The sequence below is a fragment of the Falco cherrug genome, chromosome 11, assembly GCF_023634085.1.
Source record: "Falco cherrug isolate bFalChe1 chromosome 11, bFalChe1.pri, whole genome shotgun sequence".
NCBI classification, from domain to species: Eukaryota; Metazoa; Chordata; class Aves; order Falconiformes; family Falconidae; genus Falco; species Falco cherrug.
In genome coordinates, this window is record NC_073707.1 from 5368058 (window position 1) to 5386463 (window position 18406).

Below are 18406 nucleotides of genomic sequence, written 5' to 3' on the forward strand. Positions count from 1 at the left end.
TTGGGTGTTTGGAACAGTCTTTCTCTCTTTCAGAATAATAAATCAGATTCAAATGCTGAAAGAGCAAGCTATTTTTCAATGAGGAACAAATATTTGAAGATGGATTTAAAACTTAATGGAAACTGGCATTGTCCAGTTAATTTCCTGTTTTAAGTGGAGAGGGAAAGAAATAGAACTGGATAATTCAAAATAGCAGTCAAAATTAACTTAATGGGCTGTGTTGATGAAGCTGGGACTCTGAGACTGCAATTGATTGGTTTCGTGCCGGAGACCTTGCTCCTCCCGTCTGTGGCCAAAGTGGTTATCTGTAAATTCGATATCACCATATGGTGACATCAAAGATGCAAAATAAATTGTGGCTTCTACATTGGGAGCTATGTGGGGGGCTGAGAGAATAACTGTCGTACAAGCAGATGCAGTTTTACCTAGTTTTCTTCCAAATTATTTCTGGAAGTAGCTTAGTAATAAGAGTTTGTATTTCTCATCCTTGATTCAAAATACCCTTAAGGGAACATCTCAGTAAGACAGAACATGTAAGTGTGACCAGCAGTGATCAGTTTAGAAAACTATGTGTGGGTATTCAAGTGAGGTGAAGAGCAAGCTGGGGAATGAATAGGTTTGTATACCCTTAGGGGAGGATTTTAGAAACTTACAGCTTCCTTCTGCATGGTCTTACAGTGCAATACTGGTTTCTTGTATTTGTGACCATGAAATTTGCTTTCTGAGAGATGGAAAAAAAAATAATCTCCAAAGCAGTCTGTGTTCTTTACTCTGTAAAGTTCACTTTTCATTATTTTTCTGATGATCTTATATGTTCTGCTATTTGTCTTATTTAGAAAAAGATGGTTTCCCATCAGGAACACCAACGGTGAGTGTGTTTACTATTCTTTATGTATTCTTAGGTGCAAGCAAGTTCAAGTCTTCTGTATTTGTTGTTATGCTGAATCTTGCAATATAAAACAAAATGAGATATTTTTTTTGTGTGGAATAAAAACATGAATTGGGGGGGTCAACAGAGAGTATTTCACTGGAGCAGTAGTATTTTGAGTCTCATAATAAAATGTAATAGGGCACTTAAACCACTCAACCTGTCTTTTTGGTTCAACATCAAAATTCTTTTATCTTCATGTCAGAGGAGGGGAAAAAAAAGCATGTCTTTAACACTGTGCAGGAGATAATCTTGTGGTTTGGGTTTTTTTAACTTTGAAAATGTAGACCAATGCCAAAGGTTCAGAACCATCAACAGCTGTGGCAGATGATGATGAGGATGATGAAGAAGCTCCTCCTCCTGTTATTGCTCCACGACCAGATCACACAAAATCGGTGAGCAGCCGTAAAAATTACCGTGCAGACCTGCATTTCTCAGTATTGCAGAACTTAGTTTCTACTTCTGTTTTCTAGTGAAGTGTTATATTTGTGAAATGAACTGTTGTAAGTTTTTAGGGAAAAGTTCTGGTTTTTACTTGTTTGCTAAGAAAATGCCTAATTTCTGGATATCAGTTGGATCAGAAATCCTGAGGTTAGTGCTGTTTTGTTTGTTGGCATGTGTTGAAGGTATCCAGTTATGCTTGTCCTTCAACCCAACATATGAGGCGGCAGCTTTTTAGCTCTAAAAAGCTATAGCCAGTTTCTGTAACTTTGCACAGGACAGTGGTACAAGTGTAATGTATTTAATTTTCTTTGTTTTGTTTGATTGCAGTGTGATAGCCTTCAGCAAATATACTACCTAAACCCGACACAATTCAGTTTTAAGATTTGAAAGCTTATTTTGCTTATTTCACTCAGTCATCAACATTGCATGAATATAAACACTTAAGAAGTTGTTCATTCAGTTTTAGTGTAGTCATCCTGAACTACACACCTTGTTAATAGTGTCCCAGGGTTCCCACTTACTCCGGCTCATTCTTTTGGCTGTGGTAGCTGTATATTTTGCTACTCTTGCCCACTTACTCTCGCTCCAGGAGTGCAAATGTGAGTTGTGTTTCTTTTGTCAAGTGTTACTGCTTTATATTGCCCACTCAGTATGTAGACGTAGAAAATGTGACAAGTCTACAGTCTGATATTTCTAGAGCAGCTGTGTATGTCTGTGAACTGCTCAGGTGGGAGTTAAGTAAAGCTCCAAGAAAATGCCCAAAACTGGGGCAACTGGGAAATTTCTTAGTCTCGTGCTTCTTTTCATGGCAAAGCATGAAGCTTTTTTTCCTTTAGATCTTACTGGTAGTTGATCTCGCTATGAAATAGTGGTTTCTGTTGTATTAACTAGCATAGATTATAACGAATAAACAGGTAGCAAACCCACAAAACATCTCTGTGGAAGTTGGAGTTAATCCCCTAGCATCTATGCTGTTCAGGAGGTGTTTGGGTCTTTCTTTCAGAGGTCAGTAAGGTTGCCAGCATCTTGACTTAGTGGACTTTTAACGTTTCTCAGGTCTAATTTCTGCCTCCAACATATTATGTAAAATGGTGCTTAGGGATCTTGAAGAACTGGGATTGTTTTCAACTGAAGGGCAATGATTGTAAAGAAAATGCTCAGGTAAATGGTCTCTCTTAACAGATTTATACACGGTCTGTAATTGACCCCCTCCCTGCACAAGCCAGTGACACTTCTGTTGACAGTGCGACAAAATCAGGTGATAAGCAGAAAAAGAAGACCAAAATGTCGGATGAAGAGATCATGGAAAAACTGCGTAGGTGTTTTTTATTTTGGATAAACAAAAGCTTTATGACTGAGGGAGGAATGTTAAGTTTTTGCCCTCATCCTATTTTTGTGTAAGGGTTGTTTGAGGACTGTGCTTGACTAGTTTTGTGTCAGGCTGAAAGTACTACTTTCAGAAATTTTGCCAATTTAATATGCTTCAGAGCCCTATTGGATAACAAAAAATTGTAGAAGTTTTTTCTGGCTTGAAGTTCAGTTGTGCTAATGTGACCTGTATGTATAATACAACCATAATAACACAAAGTAGTTTTTGCTGTTGCTTGTTCCGTAATCATCTTGAAGATAACTTTTCACTGTATTAAAGTTCCTGTGCTTAAGTCGAGAACTGAATAGTTTCTGGACTTGGCTGAGCTAATGGATTTGTCGTAACCTCATACTGGGTTTTGCTACAGAGAAGACTACTGTTAAATTGAGATACTAGGGGAAATAGCATGATCTGTCTCATGAAGAATATAATCTAGTATATATAAATAATGCTTGTCTGAGGTTGGGCCATTTGTGAGTGGAACAGTGTCAGGAAGCTTTGGCTCTTCATGTATCAGCCTTTACTACCTGAGCTGGCCCACTCTTGGAGGTACCTTGGCCAGGCCAGCTCTTCTAAGGGGGGACAGCTGGATTGACTTTTGTTTTGTTATTTTTTTTTAGGCACTATTGTAAGCATAGGAGATCCCAAGAAAAAATACAACAGATATGAAAAAATTGGGCAGGGGTAAGTATTCAGCCCACGTTCTTTCCCAGCGAGCCAACATTAGACGCGGTGTACTGTTCTGTCTGATACATCACGTAGCCACCGCTTACTGAAGCAGGCAGAAGTGTTGCCTGTATTAAGCAGTGATAAAACGGATGGTGAAGGCTTTACACGGTGGTGGAAGTTTTGAATTGCCTCTTTTAACACGAAAAGTGTCGCTCTGTAGCTTTGCTGTTGGTGCAGCTGGTACTCTCCCCTCCCAGTAAGATGCGTTCATCCGTTTTGTTACGTGACTGCTGAACAGCACGAGGGCGCGCCGCGAGCCTTGCTGTGTGCTAAGCTAACAACACTGCCATGACTAAGTTATTCTTCTAGTGGTCCTCTGAATCCTTCTGAGAAGAAAGTATATGCAAGTTGTAGCTTTCCCAGCTTTGATTATATATATGCCTAACTCCTACTGTATACTTTCCAAATAGGTCTGTGTGTGTTTGTGGGCAGGGTTCCCCTGGGGGAAAATGAAAAGTAATACCTACTACAGAAAGTGCTGCTCAGCTTACCAGATCGTAGGGAGCAGCCCAAGTTCTGGGGGCTTCGATGTCCTGGATGCAGGAGGCCTAGCTGGTGTCAGAAGAGTGTATTTGCAATTAGTCAGCTTTGTGTTAACTGACTGGCATTTCTGTGATACCACTTATTTTTAATAGCTTTTTTTTTTTTTTGGTACAGCTCTTGCAACATCAACATCTGACACAATTTTGTGTTTGTGGCTTGTTTGTTCATGTGCATGTTTTTCACAGAGAGGTGCAACTTGCTGTAACGTTTTTCTTCACAGGGCTTCAGGTACAGTTTTCACAGCTATTGATGTGGCAACCGGGCAGGAGGTAAGCTTTCTATGTTCATTGTCATGAAAACGCTTTCTTTGTATAAATGTTCTTCTGTAGGTGGCTGAAATGGTTTGACTAGATTTCTTTCTGTAGCTCCCATCTCTGCTATCACCTCTCAGAAGAATATTTATCATAGTCATTTCTAACAGTGTGTGCCTTGTTCTGTAGTAATCAGATGATGAAAGCTAAAAATAGTTTTGTCTTTCCAGTGAAAAGCAGAGGGAGTGAAGTGTTCCAGAAATGGGTTTTGAAAACAGTTTATCCTTCAAGAATTGTAGGCAATGGTGTCTGGCATTTTCAGAAATAAAAGTTTGTTTTGTCTTTGTACACTTGTTCTGTAGTCCGGTCTCAGTAAAGGTGATGGATGTGCCTATCTGTATGGAAGCAGCTTGCCCCATGTTATTCTTTGATGTATTTAGAATGCCTGCTCCACATCCTGCTCTTTGCTTTTACTCCTTGGTGTCTCCAAACCCACTCGGTGAAACTGATGACATTGGCAGTACTCTGCACGCTTGTCATCCGGTGGTCATCTCTGCTTCCTGGCACTAAAATTTCAGCAATTATTTGCTATTCTTGGAATTCAGGTTTCCTTAATTTTCCTTTAAATATCCACAAGTAGCCATCCCTTAGGTCACTGATAAGTAATTGCCCTTTCAACAGTAACCACATTTACCAGTACTGCAGTGGAGCACCACGTCTTGATAAAACGCAAGCCTTTCAGTCATCTCAGTACGTCGTCTCTTAAATTGCTTTCTACATACTGCAGGACTTCACGTCCTCTTCCTGACTGCAGAGTCAATGTCACAGTCCAGTTCCTTTCTTAGACCTCCTCTGCATCTTGTCAGGCAGGTGGGCTGGCAGCTGATGGCTTGCAGCCTTCATGCATTACGTGGACGCGGTACCCCTCTGGCTTCCGCAGTGCTTCATGTCAGAGGGTACAACTGGGTCTGCTCCGTGGTAAGAAGAGATGGACAAAGGAGGATTTTATTGCTGTTTTCCGCGCTCTAATGGGAGGATGTAGAGAACATGGTACTAGACTCCTCTAGAGCTATGCAGTGACAGACGTTAACAGATAAAAACTGCCATAAGGGGAATTCTGGTTAGATATTAGAATTTTTTTTCCCTCAGAGTCAGGATGATTGAACATGGGACGGGAGCCCAGAGAGGTGGTGGAATTGTACTTGCTGAGATCTCCATGCAAAACTCAGTTGCACAAGACCCTCAGCAACCTGCTCCATGTTGGCTGTACTTTAAGCAAGGGATTGGGCAGGATGGCCTTCAGAGGTCCCCTCCAATCTGTTATTTTGCGATTCTGTGCCACAAGTTCTCTTCTGTTAATGCCTTTGGCCACATGATAATGATAATTTCTACAAGATTATATTGGTTCTTCTGTTTGGTTTTGGACTTGTGGGTAGGTTATCTTGTAAAACTCCGAACTGTCTCCTTAAAGTGTTGCAGCTAACATAACTGGCACAATTATTCTCAATTTTAAAGTCTGGAATACTTGTCCTGCTTAGCTTATTTTCCTGGACAAGATAGGTCTTTCTCTTCCGTTCTCTCTCTGGGGTAATCATTGGCTTAATTGCTTAGAGAGGAATTCCTTTTGCCTGCCTGCGTTCGTTACACCCAAATACTAATTCAGTCAGAAAATAGAAAAACAAATTGCCATGCCTTGCGTTGGAAGTCCTACGCTTTGTCTCTTAGTTGCTACACAATTCTCTTCTGCTTTAGGCCTGTTGATAGGAGATTGGGCAAGTATCTTTTTATCTCCTGAATGTTTCCGTTGCTGCCTGTTCTGGCCTTTGTTATTTTTTTGTGGATCTTTTCAGCTGCAAGAGGATGATGTTGGCTGTGGGTGCAAGTTTATGCTCATCAAGTTGCGTTCTTTTAAGTTGTATGCTAATAAATAAATAAAAAATACAGCCGCAAGCTGTACTAAACTCCTTTAATCCTGTTACAGAATTTCTTCTAACTTTTCACTGTGTTAAGAATGACCGAAAGGTTTTGATACTCAAGTTTGAGTGATTGCTGTTTTATTTTGTCCTATTCAGGTTGCTATTAAACAGATAAACCTGCAGAAACAGCCCAAGAAGGAGTTGATTATTAATGAGATCTTGGTAATGAAGGAGCTAAAGAACCCCAACATAGTCAACTTCCTGGACAGGTAAATGCAGACATCTGGCTGATTCCTTAATCCCCAAGGTTTTCAAGAGGTTATAATTTGATATACTTACACAGACATACACTTCCTGTACCTAAAGGTCTTACAAGCAAATAAATCTGTATTTAGACTGTCATCTAAGAAAAAGAAAACAGAAAAATGGGGGGGTGGGGTGGGTGGGAAGAAAAAAAGTCAACTAGGGAATGGTCTTGATGAATCAGTAAGAAGGCATCTTCTGTCGTGAATGCAGTGCTACGTGTCATTTTGGGGATCAGCGGTGCACGAGCACAGTTGGGACAGTGCTTGTGTTGTGCATGAGAGATGTAGGGTGTTACGCTGCCTGTTTAGGTAGTAAGAAGCACACAGCTTTTCCTGTCAGCATTTACATTTCAGGCTACTTCCCAGAGATAACTTTCATTACTGTTTGTCTTGAAATGCTTATGAATTGTTTCATTGATCAGCTCTTAACAGTCCCTTTTCAGTTCTCGATTCCTTGATGGCAAACGGGCATGCTTTTCATTTTCTGTTTGTAGTTACCTCGTAGGAGATGAGTTGTTTGTGGTGATGGAGTATCTAGCTGGAGGCTCTCTAACAGATGTGGTCACAGAAACGTGTATGGATGAAGCACAGATTGCTGCTGTTTGCAGAGAGGTGAGTATTACAGTTGGTGGGTACAGGAATGAAGGTGCACTCCATTCCCCTAGGTTTTGTGGTACACTTAGGTTAGGAGTAATTGCAACAATTGCTGTTGGAGACATGGAGTTAGGAAGAGTGAATGACACTGAGAGCAGAAATCAATCTTAAAATTACAGAAAATAACAAAAGTAGTTTAACTCAGAAAATTGGGGATTTGCAAGTTGTAACACAAAAGAGCTACAGTAGTTTTTGAGCTGGGTGTTGGGGAGTGTTGGGTGATGGAGCAAATAAAGATTTTGGCTTTGGTGCCTGGGTTACCTAGTCCTGCTGACAGTCCTAACAGAAAGATATTAATAACGTGAACTCAAGTTCAGGGAAGAGCAATGAAGAAATTTAGCAGCTGGGAAGAATGTCTTTTTAATTTTGACTAATGAAGACTATTCAAAGGCACCAAAAAGAAAACTTGAGTGTTCATATATAGGTAACATAGAAAGTAGAGATGTAATCATATTTAAAAAAAAAAAAAAAAGGAAAACATCCTGAAAGCTTATGAGTGTTTTCTAGAAGGTGGAAGAGGAACTGTGTTTGATTAAAGCGTGGAAGTGGATCTGATGAAACAAGAATGGTTTAAGAAACATGTACTAAAATAAAGATGAACTTGGCGCAGACTGTCCCTTTCTCATTTTAGTAGTTTTCGTTGTGTGTGAAATCTATAGTTCTGTGACAGTTAAGCTTTCTTTATGGATTTCTCAGAGAAATAATTCTCCAGAAGACTGTAGTTGGAATAATTTTGAGATTGCAGTAAGATTTCAAATGGGAGAGTTAAAAATGTCACAACTTACCAGTAGTTTCTGCCCTGAGTCAGAATGCTGGTGTCCAGCTCAGACTTGGTTTCTTAGGGCAGAAGAAGTAATTGTATTTCTGCTGTGCAGGAGAAACTTAGGCTCTTAACCCCTCCGTTGGGCTACATCAACCTGCCATCTGCTTTTGATGACTCACCCAAAGGGAGGGGATGGGAAGCAAACTTGTACATTAACGTGTATGGACAGGCAATGGTTTCCAGAGAAACTGGAGCTGGAAGCAGAGAACCCAAAGCAGCTATTTACTGTAACAGTATTTAACTTCTCAGGAAAAAGTCTAATACTGAACTATTGTACTTCATCAAAACTCTGCTGCCCAGTATATTAGATACGCTTCGTTTGGTAAATCGGTGCCACTTTGCTAAAGCAAATGAAGACATAAAAACCTCACTAGGGACTACAGCCGTGCCAAGTTGCAAATGGTAAATGTTCTGCTGATACTGAAAGAGAAGAACCTTCTGGTTTTTTTCCCCTTTTATTCTCAAATAGCAAAAGTAAATTTCAGTATGCTTTTAGGCAGAAACTTAGTGTGAAAGGTTTTAATCTTAAAAACAAAGCAAAAACAGTATTAGTGACTTTCGTAAGATGTTTTGCAGCCTTCCCTGTAGGAGTTCTCTGTGTGTGTTGAGAAGAAAGTCTCACCAATTCCTTCTGGTGAGACTTCAGGCTAAAAATCTCTCACTTAATTCTTCTGTAGAATTTGTGGGATGTACCAAAACTAACATCTTAGAATTTTTGGGAGCATACTGGGTGACAACTGGGAGATGTGAGGACTTTGATTTAGGGGATAGCAGAGAAACTTACTCCATGGTTAAAAGGTTTTTGACCTCCTGAGATCTGGAGTGTATTTTTTAGCACAAGAGCTTCCTCTGCTGGTTATTTTAAATAATACCTGTTATATTTTTGCAGTCAGCATTGGATGAGGGTGTAAGCATTGCTTTTGCATTTGTGTTCACACGCACAAATTCTATTTCCATTATTTCCATATGCTGAATTGTTGTTTGGTGTGTTTTTTTTTCCTCTCCCATCCAGTGCTTGCAAGCACTTGAGTTCCTACATGCCAACCAGGTCATCCACCGAGACATTAAGAGTGACAATGTGCTGTTAGGAATGGATGGATCCGTTAAACTAAGTGAGTACCAGACAATTATTTCAATGTTCTGTTTTCCTTGTCCCAGTAAACTTTGACTTGAGAGTGTAACTTGGTAGAAGGAGAGTTGGCAGGGAAAGCTGAGGTGTATTTTGATAGACTGTGAGTAACAGAAATTCGTTCTGTCTTATGAAATGTATAACTCGCAGGTGGCAGGTATGAAATTCTGAGGACCCTAAGACTGAGGCTGTGAACGTGTTAGACTAGAAGGATGTTGAAGCAAACCTGTTGTCACATGAATACGTTGCTAAATATGAACTAACTGGCACCGTACAATGAAGCAAAGATGTAAATGATTGCAAGAGAAAAGTTGCAGCTAACTGCAGTTGCTTTGTTAGTCTCTTCAGGTTGTCATGCCTTTGCTTTTGACATTTTCCCTTTTTCATTAGAAGGTCACTAACAAGAAAATTATACATTATTAACCATTTGTATTGCTGTCTAGTCTTATGCTATGCCTGTACTGGGTCTCCTTTTCTTGGACTGACAGTGTAACACACTTTCATTAATACAATCATGAAATGACAAAAGAAACTACTTGCTTTTCAGGTAATTGTTATGCATGCATGGACTTGTGTACAGTAAGTCAGTTTCTGGTGTGTGTAAACTTGTGGGAATAAAAAAAACATGCGAAACCACTTGAAGAAGCTGTCGGGACTGTTGAGAGGTGCATTGTCTGTCTGACTTCTTGGTATGTAGGAATGTGCAGAGCGTGAAGTGACCAAAGAGTTAAGGGATGGTGACTTTACAGTTGGATAGGAATTTGAAATGCCATGAAAATGTATCTCGGCAATATTCCTTAGTGTAGATGGTTTGCAGTCTCATGTTGTTTATGAGATTGAGTGGGAAGAAAGATTATAAGCACCTTGATTTGCTTACCAGCATTGTTGGAGGCACTTCTTGCTTGCATAGGAAGTTTTATTTTTTGAGGGTGTGATGTGTTTGTGGACAAACTGTGTGAATTCAGAGGCTAAAGACAAGTGAATAGTTACAGTAGAAGGATGTGGCTGAGAAGAGTTAGCTGGAGAAGGCTCAAAAAAGTAAGAGCTGTCAAAGCAAAGCAGAGTGTCAAAAGGACAGGGTTAGCAGCCTGTGTAAAGAACCATCCTCCCCAGGACGCTGGGGGAGGATGAGGAGGAGGGAGAGACAGGAGAAAACAGGAGTCAGTTGTAAAGAATGGTATTGTAATCAGTGTTGAGATAAGCTCTTCTTTGGCTGTGATTATCGAGCTTCTAGCAGTCCTTTAGGGTGGAGGTTGGAAGAAGTTGCACCTTCTTTTCAAGCTCTTCCCCTTCTGTGGGAGGCTCTGGCCTGAGGGACACAGGTGACAGGAGAGGGAAGAGATACCGGTCTGCCTGTCACCACTACGCACCTACACACGCTACTGGCTGGTGGAGCTGGGTTCTGCATCTGGCCTGTCTTCTCTCTCCTTGCTGACGGCCTTGTTGGGAGGTCAGGAGACGTGCATTGGTGCTGCTTTTGGAATGAGCTGTGCTTTGAGTATGACACCTGGATAAAGGCCAGGAAGTGCTGATGAGCAACTCGGTGACTCCTGTAGGTTTGATTTTTATTTTTTTTTTTGGTTGGTTGGTTGGTTTTGTTTTGGTTTGCAGTGTTTCAGCAAGCAGGGTGGGGGTAGTTCTTTGTTAACGTGTCCTCTTGGTACAACTTCACGCTTCCATGACTGTGGCTCTTTTGTTAGCAGCGCTTGGCATAACACTTTCAAAATCGACTCAAAATTTTTAAATTCTTTCTCTCTCTCTCTTTCTCTCTCTTTCTCTCTCTCTCAAACTTAGTGTCAATGATAAGGTAATATCTGTCTCCTGCCTTAACTGTGTTCTTATTGATGCTTTACATGCCTGGGAAGTGAGAGTGCTGCAGCTGGATAAAGTAACATGATGGAACATGCATTGCTGCTGCACCTGAAGGCTATAGGAATAGGTGACTTTTCTTGTTTTCTTGCGTGTGGTTGTTCTCTTTGGTAGTTACCTTGTGGAAAGGTTTGTTTGTCTAGGCTCCTTCTGCTGAGTGGGGTAGCATGTATCTGAAGCCTCGTTTCCCTGTCTCTGTCAGCTGTAGTACATGTATTTGATAGCCAAATTGCGTGAAATGTTGAACTCGATAGCTGCACAAATCTGTTTAGCAGGGCAGAAGCCATGGTTTGTGGATTTGTTGGGGATTTTTTGGTGGGTTTTGGTGGTTTATTTTAGTTCAGACTGTATAACGTACCACGTGTAGAACACTTGCCTTCTGTGTTCTGCTTGATTAATTTTTTTTTAGCTGTTACCAGTCTGGGATTCATGAAGGAAGGACTGGACAAAATACAGTTCTTCTACAGGGTAATACTTTTGCCCCTTTTCCAGAGGACAAAAAGCCTTATCTTCATTCCATGGAATTCTGCCCTGCTTAAACACCTTCAGGTTTTGTATCTATCTTGCACATTGGATTTTGTAGTATAGAGAATGTAGTGGGGGGAGGGGGAGGAGAAACCCCCCCAAGCCCCTCTCAAGTGTAGAGGAGTAGAATATATGTGTAGTAATAGAGAAGTCTTCTAGGAAGCCCACTTACTTGGGGTGCACCAATTTAACATTTTAAAATTCTGTTATCCTACAGCCGACTTTGGTTTCTGTGCTCAGATCACCCCAGAGCAGAGCAAGCGCAGCACTATGGTTGGAACTCCCTACTGGATGGCCCCCGAGGTGGTCACACGGAAAGCGTATGGCCCTAAAGTGGATATCTGGTCACTGGGCATCATGGCCATCGAGATGGTGGAAGGAGAACCCCCGTACCTCAACGAAAACCCCCTGAGGGTAAGAAGTCCAGATGTTGCTAGAACTGTTTGCGCGTGTTTACTATATGAACATTTTCAAAAATTGTTCATTAATAGTGTACACGTTAAAAAGAAAATGAAACAAAAACCCCAATGAGCGTGAGTAGTGCAAGGAAATTCCTCCAAAGGGAGATAGCAGTCTTGAATTTGCAGTCAGCCCTACCCTGAATTTTTCTGTTTAGAAGATTCATACCTGCTTGTAACTAAAACATTGGACTTTGTAGTCAGTCTTCTGTGATGGTTTAGGGAAAGTAAATCCATTACATTATGAAAAATGCTGCTTGTGTCAGAATCTGGTATTTTCTTTGCCAAGGTAAGTATCTGTTGCCAAAAGATTTTGAAGGTTATTTTGCTACTAGCCAGAGTAGGTCATGACTGTCTATAATTGTGGCATTTTTACAGTTTTTCGTCTCGCTAGGGAGAGAAGTGGACTGCAGAGCCCTTTCTCATCTAGACTAAGGGATTACCGCTAGGCAGGTCAGTTTGGCATCTTTTAAAGATTTGGCTTGGTTATACAATATTCCTTGTTTTACAGGCTTTATATTTGATAGCAACTAATGGCACACCAGAGCTACAGAACCCTGAGAAACTGTCCCCAATATTCCGGGATTTCTTGAACCGATGTTTGGAGATGGATGTAGAGAAAAGAGGATCAGCCAAAGAACTGCTACAGGTGAGAGTCACCTTCTTCTCACAGACAGACAGAGAAGCCGTGAGTAAGGTCAGCCTGTGATAAACCATAGCATAGGCTGCACCCTTTTTTGTGTTTTCTCTGGAGTCTAGTGGGGAGGAGTTGGTAGCAACTACAGTCGTCGAAGATTGTAGTACGTACTCTGAAGTCTTTCCCTCGGTAACAAAGAACAGTGCCTTTGTTCTGCTGCTGCTGAAGCATCCAGCAGTTTACAAACTGACTGTAATAGGGACATTGAAGTGAGCAGAATGCGACTGAGAGATGTTTGAGCAGGAAACCTCTTTGTAATGAATTATTGCAAAAAGGCCTAGGCTCTTCTGGGGTGAGGAGGAGGAATGATTACTGGGCTTGAGGTGCTCTGGAGTTGTCCCTTCAGGAGCTGGGCACTGACAGCATTTGCATTGCTTTTTATACCTTGGAAAGAAAAGGGCTGGATAGGTATATGGCTTTTGCTGGCTTTTTAAACAGTCTTTCACTAATTTACTGTATTTCTCTCTTCCTGGCAGCATCCCTTCTTGAAACTGGCCAAACCTCTGTCTAGCTTGACACCACTGATCTTGGCAGCCAAAGAAGCAATGAAGAGTAACCGCTAACATTACTGCCACAGCCTTCATCCTTTTTTTGTTTGTTTGTATTTTACAAATCTTTATAATATATGACATTGTTACACCTCGGGGGGGTGGGAAGGGATTTTGGTGGGGGGGAAACGTCTGCAAAAGGGAAGAAACTGTCATCCAGAAGACACCCAAAATGAATTGTGGTGACTCTAGTGATCCCTGTCTGGGGTCCAGAAGGAACTGAGGACATTTTTATTTTTTTTTTTTTTCCTTTTTTTTTCCACACAGCCCAGAAATGCCACTTACTGTGCCCAGGGTTTTAAGGGTTTTTAATGACTTCACTGTAACAACTCCCATTCATTGTACCCTTCTGGGTACTTTCAATACTTGAATGACAGATTCAAGCTTTCAGAGAGCAGTACTAATTTTGCCTGCTGGTCTCTTTCACTCTCCTCTTCCTCCCCTTTACCTGTCTAGTTTCAAATCACTCTAGTAAGCTCCCATATGACTAGATTCACGGCAAGTGTGACAATGTGAAGGTACATCTTGCCCCTCATTTCCTTTACAGATTAGCTGTCACTGTACTGTAGAATTGATAACCCGGCTACTTAAGAAATCGTAACGTGTTGAGATGTTTTTCACTTTTTAAGATGAATATGGAGAGGGGGGAAGAGTAGTATTCAGCTGTTTCTCATATGCCTGTGCTCTGGGGACTTTTAATCAAAGGTGTGGCCTCTTTGTGGAAACTTAATGATGGATCGAGTCTTTGGATGTTGGTTTATCGATATGTAGGTAGGGGTCAGATACTTTATTTATGATCAAATGATCAGCTATAGTCAGGGCAAGAAAAAATTCCAGCTGTCTTCCTGTCTGCTCTGTATTTTTTCCCTGTTAGACTTGCTGGCCAGAAGCTTGAGGGATAACGTGCTTGGTGCGGTGGGTGGTTCAAAAACATGTATTGTATCTGTGCTCTGATTTGGGCTTTGGAAGTTATGCTGGTGCCTTTGGCTTTTTTATTTTACATTTCCCTTCTTTGTATCAAATACATTTTTGTATATGTTGTATTTTTTTTCCCCAAGCAAATAATGCATCAACCTATGGAGTTGTCAGTTTAAGTATTAGAGCTATTTTTTCCAGTTTTGTATGTGCTCCGTTTGTACTAATGAAATCAGAAGAACGAATAATCGGATCTGAGGACACTGAAGATACATGAGTTTTTAAATATGATTCAAAAAGAAGATTATGAACACCTGGAAATGCCAGAGCGCTGTTCTGAGAAGACGAAAGCTGAGGGGGGAGAACAGCGCTGTCAGACATTCATGGGGCTTATTTGACTGGCTCATTCAAGGTTGAGGAGACATGATGTGTCACGCTGATCCTTTCTCACTAAAGACGTTGTACCAACTAGAATGGCTGAAGTCAAACATGCAATGCAAGAAAAAGTGCCTCCCTCTGAAGGACAGTGAGCAACTTGAGCAGTTGAGTTCTTGGGGTGTTACCAGGGGCAAGTGTAGAAGAGCCTGTGCTGCGGCTTCTTCTAGTGCTACAGTCTATGCATTTCAACTTCCCCAACAGTTTAACGAAGAGCCAACTGTGGTGACAATGTGCCAAATGATTCTGTGAAAGAACAACCGTTACTTTAGTGGGATTTTACCGCGTTCCCAGTGGGGCAGGACCTGGGACAGGTAGGGTTATGGCTGCATATGGACAGAGGACCCTGAATAAAATTTTTTTTGCACACTTTTACAAACGTTGCTGGCAGAAGATAGAAGACATTTTCAGATAATTTCAGTATTTGTATAGTGATAGAGGTAACTATGTTTTGGAGACGACTGGTAGCCAAGGTATGACAAAACCAACTTCCAGTTGAGAGCAGCTGGCCAGAACAGCGGGGGTTATTTGTGCCGATGGTGGAGGGGGAGTTGGGGCTGGGGTCTTGCAGCATCAGCTGCTGCGGCTCACTAGCTACTGGGAATTGGTGTGGTACCAACACGATGCCTTGTGCAGGGCACTACAGTAGCGCAGTACAGCTTGTATGCTACTCTTGCGTGGTAGTAAAAATTAATGTCGGGTAAATTATGTTAGCTGCTCCATCACAGGAATAAATCCCTCTAGCTCTAAGTGTAAGAATAGTTACAGTTTTAAATTCAAGGAAGTGTCTCATTCCAGGCAAGGAAACCTAGATGCATTTCCCAGGCAAAATGTATTACGAGCCACGGACACTGTACACACTGTAACGGCAATGCCCCGGGTTGGGCGCGTCTGGCTCCCTGACCAAATGAAGTAGCGAGGAAGCTTGGCTGAGAAAATAGAACTGTCATACCAATGATTCCCTCTTTGTCCATTGCTGGCAGTGGACTTTGTGAAACTCCTTGTGCCGGAGTTAAACTGGGAGCTTTTCTTTCTTTCTTTCTTCTTTCTCTTTTTTTTTTTTTTTTTTTCCTCCTTATTTTTTTATGGCACAATCTAGGCAGTAAGATACCTTGCAATAAATTTAATTTTTTTAAATAGAAAACCAAGAAATCTTAAGTAATTTTAACTTATTAGTTCACTTTTCTTGGTGAATGAGAACGGTTTAAAACATGTTACAAAATTTGTCCGATTTAGTCTACTTTGGAGATGATTTCCAGACTTTCAGCCGTCTTGGCACACAAAACTTGGCCCAGTCCAGAGGTTACCAAAACATACCCCAGTGCCTGGCCGGGTGACCTGGAAGGTGCTTAGCTCTGAGGCTGAGACATGCCCACCGCTCCCCCAGCAGCTTTGTTGTTGGACGGTGAGGTTCCTCTCCCCACTGCCAGAAATCGGGGTCGGAGATGGGGCTGGCAGAAGAGGAGAGCCGTGAGGAGGTTGCTGTGCCGTGCTTTTGTCTCGCAGTGTGGCGGGCATTGGTTTTCCAGTGACGTCAGCTGCATGTGTCTGCAGGAATAAAAAATGCAAGCCGTGTTTGGTTTTTTTCCCCTGATGGGAGCAGATCAGTGTCCTTAAGACTTGCTGCAGGGCTGTTCGACTCTGCTGTGTCACTAGGGCGGGCAGACAGAGACCAGCCAGAGTTTGTGTAGATGACAAGGGATTGCATCGGAAGGTGCTGGGATTCCTGTGTGTCTCACTTCCGTGTGCCAGCATGAGATCCTGAGTCAGGATCCAAGATGCGTGGGGTGGTATGAAGCGCACCATGTGTGGCGTGCTCGGCTGGGGGGGTGTGCAGCTGGGCATCTTGTGGCAGAGACGCAAGTGTGCAGGGAACGTGTGACTCCTGGGCTTTGCTTGTTGGTGTAGAATAAACCGGGCTCCTCATTAAAGCAACCGTGGCGCTGGGAACGTGCACTTTGACCTGCCTTAGGTGTTAATGAGACTAATTGTAGGCTTCATCCTGGCTCTCCAGTGCAGGGAGGTGCAAAAGTGTAGCTGGAGCAGATGGGAGAGGCTGGGTCCCTTGGTCGGAGGGGTGGTGGGTGGGCTGGGGAGGAGGCAAGAGGGTTGTTAAGGGTCTCCAGCTGGGGTTAAATAATTAAATGTCTCTGGTCTGTTCTTCCCTCTGTTCCTCATGCTGTCAATGGAGATGGAAGTAGGTGCAAGCTTTCTTTTTATTTTTTTAACTGTCTTCAGATTTTAATGTTGCCTTTTGTGTAATTTAATCCCATTATGTTATTTAATTGTTACTGCAATATTAACTACTGTATTTGTTGACTTTGTTTAATAACTGTTCTTTCAGGGCTAGAAATAAACTTTTAAAAAACATTTGGGTTTTTTTCCCCCCGTTCCCCATCATGAGTTTATACCTTCTAAGACAAGACTAGCTGAAAAGAGTACATGTTTAGATGTCTTAATGAGATTAACAGAATGTATTTGTTTGTAATTAAGCTTATGAATGCTTTAATTACGATGGATATAATTTTATGCTATACTAGCCTGCCCTGTTTCTTTATAAATTTTTACTGCTCATCGGTGTCTGTACCAGCCTCGTGGTAGCTGCAGGCTTTCCTTGCTGCCACGCGCTGCTGGTGGGCGGCTGTGCCTCCTGCAGAGCTCCAGGTCACCGACGGGAGGAGAGCAGCTCTGAAACACCCTTCTCACCCAACGGGGAAGCAAGGATCCTCACCTTTCTTGCGAAGGGAGCAGAGCAAAGACCAGCCTAGTTCATCACGGTCACATCTTCCACCACCCGTTCGCTGTACGGTAGCCTTTTGGTAGTGCCTGGGGTGGGACTGATGGGCCAGTAAACTGCCATCGTGGCAATGTGATGATGTTCCGGTAACTGTTCCAAACAAGACTGCTCTATTGCACTGTGAATATCATCCAGCATTCTACATACAAACGTGTGTCTGCACAGGCTACGTGGGGAATGACCTGTCCCGATGCCCACTCCAAAGGCATGGCTCTTGGCTCTGCCCTGCCTCCGCTCATCAGCGCTGGACCAGCAGAGCCGAAGGGTCAAGGATGTAGCTCGCCTGGGACTTGGGACGAGACTGCTGGTGCCCGCTGGCTGGCTGCAGAGAGTCGCTTGTGTTTGTCATTGCAACAGTAAAAATGCTGTGGCGTGCTGGCGTGGCAGTCTAGCTACAGGAACGGACGTCTAAATGAATTTACTCTGGGGTTGAGAGCGGTTCAGTTAAGATCCGGGTCAAGTTTCCGTCTTGGTTGCGAATGTCGAGGACTCACCATGTCGTGCATTTCCCGTGTGTTATTGGGAAATTTTCTTCCCCTTTCTTGCATGTTGTACAAGCTTTGCTCATACCACTGACAAGGGAAATGAAGAAACCACTCGTCTTCAGAAGCCTTTCCAACCAGACATGAGAATGTTGTTTTGCACAAAGCACTGTCTCTTCAGGTTAATGAATTTGTTGTAGTATCTTTTGTCTTTATATATAATTGACCCTTTATGCATTTAAACTGATGTTCTCTAACACTGCATTTAAGTGATTTTGCATTTAATTTATGGGGGGGGGGTTGGTGGGGAAGTTGACAAGAGGAGGAAGAAGGCGCTTAGCGGAACTCCGTAGTTAGCTAGGTGTTGGTACTTGTGCTGCTGGAAGGAGAGCAGGGGTTTGGCTGAATATGGCTTGCACAAGTTGAAAGTTGCTAGTCTTTGCTTGATAAATCCTACTAAGTCTTGTGTAATCTTGCTCATCCCTTGCGTATACTTGGCCTAGACTAGAACCAAGAGCAGCTCCATCTTTTTGGATCTGTTTATTCAAGATTGGGCATTAAAACGTACTCAAGATAGTTAAGTCGGGGG

General features: G+C 42.2%; 1 protein-coding gene across 6 annotated transcripts in view; it reads left to right on the top strand.

Annotated features, from left to right (window-relative positions):
• PAK2 (p21 (RAC1) activated kinase 2) overlaps window positions 1–18081 on the top strand; it is a 47801-nt gene extending 29720 nt beyond the window's left edge. For all 6 annotated transcript variants that reach the window (XM_055723294.1, XM_055723295.1, XM_055723296.1 and 3 more), the window contains 11 exons: window positions 837–868; window positions 1216–1323; window positions 2555–2687; window positions 3362–3425; window positions 4234–4282; window positions 6337–6449; window positions 6980–7097; window positions 8975–9074; window positions 11703–11899; window positions 12455–12592; window positions 13117–18081. In XM_055723294.1, coding sequence (XP_055579269.1) covers window positions 837–868; window positions 1216–1323; window positions 2555–2687; window positions 3362–3425; window positions 4234–4282; window positions 6337–6449; window positions 6980–7097; window positions 8975–9074; window positions 11703–11899; window positions 12455–12592; window positions 13117–13203 — 1139 coding nt within the window. In that variant the 3' untranslated portion in view covers window positions 13204–18081. The remainder of the gene's footprint in view (window positions 1–836; window positions 869–1215; window positions 1324–2554; window positions 2688–3361; window positions 3426–4233; window positions 4283–6336; window positions 6450–6979; window positions 7098–8974; window positions 9075–11702; window positions 11900–12454; window positions 12593–13116) is intronic.
• Window positions 18082–18406: the final 325 nt, after the last annotated feature.